This window comes from Rhinopithecus bieti, unplaced genomic scaffold, assembly GCF_001698545.2.
Source record: "Rhinopithecus bieti isolate Rb0 unplaced genomic scaffold, ASM169854v2 scaffold_41145, whole genome shotgun sequence".
NCBI classification, from domain to species: domain Eukaryota; kingdom Metazoa; phylum Chordata; class Mammalia; order Primates; family Cercopithecidae; genus Rhinopithecus; species Rhinopithecus bieti.
This window is the reverse complement of record NW_016817055.1, coordinates 1,789,469-1,796,605: the sequence shown is the minus strand read 5'-3', so window position 1 is coordinate 1,796,605 and position 7,137 is coordinate 1,789,469. Positions and strand designations below refer to the sequence as shown.

The following is a 7,137-nucleotide window of genomic DNA, read 5'->3' as shown; positions in this document are numbered from 1 at the left end:
TAATGATAATAATAATAATAAAAGGACAGAAAATAACACAAGACTTTAGGGGCTGGTAATAGAAGATAATTCCTCAGACACTATAAACTCCTTGCTTACTTGGTTTGTAACCAGGGAACTTATTATAGTTAATAACCATCATTTTTTTTAACTCCTCTTGCAAGTGCAAATTCAATCCAATTCTTCACTGGGACATAGTAAAAAAAATGCAAAGGCATTTGAAAAAGCTCACCCATTTAGATTTAATTACATACATAACTGGTGTCCTCCCAAGTGTGAAAATGCTATAACCAATAAATCAAACAATAAAATCCTATCTGAGCAGAACAGATTTATATAGAAGATGCATGAGAAATCAAAATTCACTGATTTGTTTGGGGTATTTTACCCAGAAAATTCTTAAACGCAGAGCAAAACGCCTGCTCTTTGAGTCTTGCCTTCTTTTGGACACTTAGGTCCGTCATTTTCCCTAGAGGGGAGTTGTTGCACAGTGACCTCGAAGTGAATAGGTTTCAATCTCAAAATCATCTCTCTGTGTTAGGGGATCATTAGGTCTGTGCTTGTGTGTTAGATTTTGAGGACTATCTCATTTGTCTAGTACCGCTTCTTACATGCTTAATTAACGACCACTAAGTGAAGCTTAATTCAGCAGGAAGGTTATTTACATTAGAGCTTCCTTGAAATACACACACAAGGAAGACTTTGCAAACTTCTGCAAAGCCAAAGGAGTGGGGAGACAGGGGCATCCAGACGACTAAAATATCTTCCTAGGTAGTATCATTAAAAAAACAAATCCCATTAATAATAGTAATAGAATAATCTAAGCATTGCCAACAGTTTTGAGCTGCATGAAGTGTATTTTTAAATGTACGTACTTCCAACTGAAATTTCTTGTGAATGACAAACTTGGAATAAGAAAATGAGGGAGACTGGACTCTTGCAATCTTTTGGGCATACCTTTGCCAAATGTAAATTGTTTGAGGGTATGGATTTACTGCATTTTTCATGCTACCATTTGTAGTAAAATTAAATGGAAAAATCTTTCCCCTTTAATAAAACCTCGTGATAACAATACCTTAAAATACACTTCATAGCTGCTGGTCAACCATGTTAAAGGCACAATCTGATCTCTGCTGCTACTTTCCTGAGGAAAAGAGCCAATCAGCTGAGCAACTTCCTCATTCGTTGTGCTTTATGAAAATGAAAATGCAACAGACCTTAGGATTTCAAAGCCATCCATGGTTACAAGTAAGGAAATAAATGTATACCAGTGGAGACTTTTACTTTATCATTAAATTATAATGCCCTTTGTTTTTCTGTTGGCTAATTCAGACAGCAACATGGCTCTCCCTTGAGTTGCAAGAGTTAATTTCTTACCATACTTTCTGCATCACACCGTAAAGATAACTTGAAGTAATTTTGGTTAGACTGTGTTTTGTTCATTTGTTTGTTTTGGAGTTCTAGGATCTGACAGGAAAGCAGTGTGAAACACGCAAAGTTCAGAGTTACTCTCAGAACGACTCAAGCAGGATCCATTTCCTAGTTCCCCCCAGCTGCGGATTTTAAAGTCTGGATCTAGCTCCTGCTCTTGTTTCTCTAAATATTTATCAGTTAACAATTACACATCTGCTCCAATGGCAACAAACTTGGCCGAAGAAATCATGCTTTTCTCCCCCCGCAATATGCAAAATAGTGCAAGTCCATCTGAAGGTTTTTGAACCCAGTTATCAGACTTAAGTCCCCCTATTGTAACACTCATTTTATTAAACATATTGGAAAGTTATGTTATTTCAATATGCTCTCTTTCTCCTTGTTTGCTTTCTATTGTTCCTACTCATTTGGTTCTTTCCAGTAAGCTTCTCTAGAGAGTATTTTGCTGTCTTATCATACATGCCGGCTATAGTGAAGTTAATAGAACTGCTTAGTAAAGTCCTCTGAATCCTGGTATAAGAAGCCTTTCACACAGAAGAGAATTCCTTTCGCTTGGAAATATTTTAAGAAATAAATGTATGAAAGATTGTCTGATATGATTTAGATCATATTTGATCAGGACACTAAACTGAGACCTGTATTTTGCATGCCTTTTATTTTTATATTTGCAAAGGGCTCTTTACATAAGTTTACTTAAATTGACCTTTAATGCTTTACATAAATGTAGTTCTTGCACACCCAAGTTAAAGCAGAAAATAGAAGTTTTACTCACCTTAGTATATTGAATCTTCAAATCGGTGTGTAGGACAGGTAAGTCTGGCTTGCCTGAGGATGACATTTCTGATTCGGCTCCTGGAACACAGGTGACTGGCTCAGCAATTTGGTTCTGATAGAGCACTTGGCTTTATTTGTTCCTTTTTTATCTGCACGGGCTAAAGTTTATTTGCATACTCGGATACGATTGGATGAACAAACTCAGAGCAAAAAAAAGAAAACGACACTACTTATTTGTAACACCTAGGGCAGGAAGCCTTTGACTTTAAACTTAAATCCTTAAGAAACCAGTGCTCCAGCATCGAAGTTGCACCTGGAGACAGTGCACTATTTGCAGATGAATTAATTTACAAAGCCGAAACCTGTGATAAGTGTATGCAGCAGCTGCTCTGGCCACTAAGGCCAGTTATTATTTTTTTGACTTTTCATGCTTTTTAATGCTACTATGTAACTTTCTGTTCTCTGACAGACTTGGAAACAGAGAATTTGAGGATTGAAAAGAGTCTAAAAGGGCACTTGTTCTCAGTAGAAGCTGGTGAGGAGAGAACCCTGGCCAGGTGTCTTCGGGACAAGGCTTTCAGGAAATCAGTCCATCTCCCAGAAAATCAGGGGTGCTGTCTGGGGAAGAAAGGCCCTCTATCTACACCCTACCCTAAGTTAGTTTTAAAATATCTTGACAGTCACGTGTATTTTCAGTGCTGGGTAAGTAGACCTACTGTGATCTCAGAAGCCCTAAATTATCTTTATTTTCTATATGTGAACAGAAAAGCCAGTAGGACTTTTAGGGAATTTGGAACACACTGTCACACGCAATCACAATTAGAAATATGGCGATATCATCTATTAAAACTCATTTAAAATGAAAGTAATCCTGGTTTTGGAAGTTGTCTGTATTTATCAATAGAGGCAGTATACAAAGACTAAATTTAAGCAGGGCTTCCAAACAATTCAAGTTCTTAAATTAATGTTTAGCTGAAGGACAATTTTTTAAACAGTGTTACTCCCATTTTAAGTACAATACTTTATTGTATTGTAGCTCTAGCAAACGTTACAATAGGAACAAGATAAAATACTTTGGATGCTCTGATTATGAGGAATTAACCAATTTTTTTTTCTAGTGAAACTTGCCAATTCGCCTGAATATGGGACTTACATAGGGAAACTAACAATTTCTGAATTGTTTGCCCAAATCACGTGCAGCACTTGTTTCCGTTTCTACCCTCATTTCATATCCCCATTTTAGAGACATAGAGAGGGTGAGTAGCTTAGTTATGGTCACAGATCTATTAGTGCAGAACCAGAATTTCATTTCAGGCCAGTCTGACTGCCAAACCTGGGCTCTTATTTCTGTTTATTATTTCTGCCCTCTTCTCCACAAGAGAACTCCTACATGGGTTCAAGCATCAACTGCTTTGGTTTTCTCAGTGAATAGTCACCCGTACAGGCATTTAAACATAACTTTTTATTCATCTAAGACAAGGGTTTGGAAACTTTTTCTGTAAATATTTTCAGCCTCTGGGCTGGATAGTTTCTGATATAATTTACTTAACTCTGCTTCAAAGAAACTCTAGATGATAGGTAAATTAATGGGTGTAGTTGTTTTCCTGTAGAACTTTATTTAAAAAGATGGGAGGCAGGCCAGATTTGGTGCATGGGCCAACTTCCTAGATTCTAAGGCAATATCATTCCCCATGCCTTTGACTCCCCCGTGTCTCATGCTTGAAGACCAGATAGAAACTTCTGTGTTCTTTCAACATTTCTCTTTCTAGTTCTTTCTTTTTGGAAAGTCTAATTGTTTTCTCTCTCAAAAATGTGTTTTCAGTTAAATGCACAATTACACAACAGCTGTTACATAACTTGAGCGTGGCGCTCTGGCCATGCCCAAACAGCTGTGTTTTGCTGCTTTCTTCTCCCAGAGTCACAGTTGTTTGTGGATTCAAATACTGGTTTATTTGATGTCCAGGCGATGAAAGCTTAAGGCTTTATAACATAGTTGGCTTGTCATCTCACTTCTTTTATGATCATTCTCAATTGTATTTTATTGGATAATTATGTAAGAACAGTCCCTTTATACCAAGCATTCCTGAATGTAGGCAAAAGGAGTTGCTTTGGAGACAGGTTACCACACCTGCTCATTTAATTTCAGCAAATATTTACTAAGTATCATTTACGCATCCATAATCTTCAGCCCTAACTTCACTTAAGCAGATCTTTTCTGCCTAGAAACCACAGGGCCTGAGACCTATATTTTTGAGGTAAGCATTATCCTGCCCTGAGAGCTTATTTTGTAGAACAGCATATTTCTGGGAATGGCTGCATATGAGGAAAAGATTTCATCAGACTACTTCTATCGCTTACAGAGGAAATAATGGCTTTTGTGAGAACCTAGGGACCAAGGTTGCACGTTTTAGGACTGGACCCAGGATTGCACATTTTTATGGTATGCCAGGACTATGCAGCAGAGGAGGAGCTGGCCCTTTAACTTGAGAGTGATAGACAAAGGATGTTTAATCTTCTTTTTCCTCCTTATGAACAAACTAAATCACACACACACACACACACACTCATGCATGCACATACAGAGAGAGAAGCAAGAAACGTAAGAGGATAGTTTATTCATCTCTTGAATTTGACTTCTCCAGCCATTTGTGAAAGCTTTCATTATACCAAGAAACATATAGATTATGACTTCAACCATTCTTGAAACTACTCTTTCATTTTACAACAAACATCTCCAGAACTCCATCCAATCCTTAGTTCCTGAAAAGATAAAAGGAACCTAATCTGCCACTCAGTACTTAAAATAAAAAAAAAAAGTTGAAAAAAGTCATATGATGAATTAAAAATAGCTTCTGCAATGGACTGAATGTTTTTTGTTCAGTCACAATGCACATGTTGAAATCCTAACCCCCAATGTGATGGTATTAGGAGGTGGAGCCTTTGGGAGGTGTATTAGTCCATTCCCATGCTACTAACAAAGACATACCCGAGACTGGGTAACTTATAAAGGAAAGAGGTTTAATTGACTCACAGTTCAGCATGGCTGGGTAGGCCTTAGGAAACTTACAATCATGGTGGAAGGGGAAGCAAACATGTCCTTCTTCACATGGTGGCAGCAAGGAGAAGTGCTCAGCAAAAGGGGGAAAACCCCTGTATCAAACCATCAGATCTCATGAGAATTCACTTATTATCACGAGAATAGGATGAGGGTAACCCCTTCTATGATTAAATTACCTCCCACTGGATCCCTCCCATGACATGTGGGGATTATGGGAACTACAATTCAAGGTGAGATTTGGGTGGGGACACAGAGCCAAACCATATTAGGAGGTAATGAGGTTATGAGGGTAGGACCCTCATGAATGGGATCAGTGCTTTCATAAAAGGGACTCTAGAGAGAACTCTTACTTTTTCTGCCATGTGAGGATGCAATGAGACATTGGCAGTCTGTAACCCAGAAGAGAGCTCTCACCAGAACTCAACTATGTTGGCACCTTAATTTCAGACTTCAAGCTTCCAGAACTGTAAGAAATCAATGCCTGTTGCTTATATGCCACTCAGTTTATGGCATTTTTGTTATAGCAGCCCGAATCAACTAAGACAGCTTCTTTTCATATTTCCTGATTTCAAGATCCTGGAACCATTTGCTGAAGGTGAACTTCTCCTACTCCAGTTACATGACCACTCCTCTAACTATTCTCTGTTGCCTTAGCATGTCTGCATGTGTCTGCCTGTTGGTAAACCTAGCAAGAAATCTATACCTATGCTTTTGATTACTACATTTTTTATCAGATACCACATTGCTCTTATGCTTATTTGAGCTTTAATAATTTGGGAAAAGTGGATCTTGTATGCAGTGAGAGAGTCTGTACTTAGTTGGCAAGTTGATGTTAAAAAATGGAAGTGGAAGGTAGAATTCAAGTATACAAACATACGTATTTGTTGGTTAATTCCTGTTCACATGCCATTCTTCTCCAATTAGAAACATTTCTTCACCTCTGATTTCTCCTGCTCCTTACATATCCTTTCATTGTTCTTCTCTTTGGCTTGTGTTACTGAGATAGGATAGATGACCCTCTTATCTGGTCTAACCAGGACACTAACTGATTAGTAAAGTCACTGAAAGAAACAGTACATTAAAGTCTCTGTAAGGTAATTATTTGAGTTTAAATAGGTTTTTGCTAAACCTTATGGGTTGAGACCATTTCTTGGAACTGGATTTGTTGCTTGGAATTTGAAATAATCTTGCATAAATAGTGCTCATAGTGTTCTGTCTACAGTTTCCAGTTTATTTCCTTAATGTGTAGAGAGAAAGACATGAAAGACATCAATGAGTCAAACAAACTGTAGACTACTTTGAGATTTCTACAACTTTTTCTTTTTTTTTTTTTAAACAATTCTTATGCAGATTATCCAACCATGTGTTTAGAAATTTGATGATATTGTTTGTAATGTATTCAGTTTAGTTTTCATATAAATAACTTTTCTTACCACCTCTGCCCTGGCAATGAATCAATATTTGAAGTAAGATGCTTTGCTGCTGACTCTGAAGCTGTTGAAGGGGACCAGAAGACAAAGAATTACAGAATAAAGCTCTATAAACTGGAAAAGAGAAGACAATGAATTCTTTCCTAGAATCTCTGGAGCGAGCCTGACATATCCACTCCTTTGATACTGGCCCATGAAACTGATTTCAGATCTCTGGCTTCTAAAAGTGCTGTTTTAAACTATCAAGTTTATAATTGTTAAAGCAGCCATTGGAAACTAATGCACTAATCAATAAAAGTTCAAGTTCATAGATGTCAAAATGTATATGTTGTCATTGACCATGCACCTTCTTCGTGTCATTCAGGTTTATTGTTACTATCTAAATATTCTCATTTAAATAAAGGTAAGCTTTCTATCTGTACCTTACAATGAAAACTCATCAGG

At 37.4% G+C, this 7,137-nt stretch overlaps 1 protein-coding gene across 2 annotated transcripts in view; it reads right to left on the bottom strand.

The window, feature by feature from the left end:
- Positions 1 to 2,587, bottom strand: part of ALDH1A1 (aldehyde dehydrogenase 1 family member A1) — a 61,692-nt gene extending 59,105 nt beyond the window's left edge. Inside the window, exon 1 of one of the 2 annotated variants that reach the window (XR_001882187.1) lies at positions 2,204 to 2,587. Coding sequence is in view for 1 of the 2 variants with exons in the window: in XM_017855782.1 (XP_017711271.1) it covers positions 2,204 to 2,269 (66 nt within the window). In the remaining variant the exon portion in view is untranslated. The remainder of the gene's footprint in view (positions 1 to 2,203) is intronic. The other variant, XM_017855782.1, reaches the window with a different exon arrangement.
- Between the last annotated feature and the right edge of the window lie 4,550 nt (positions 2,588 to 7,137).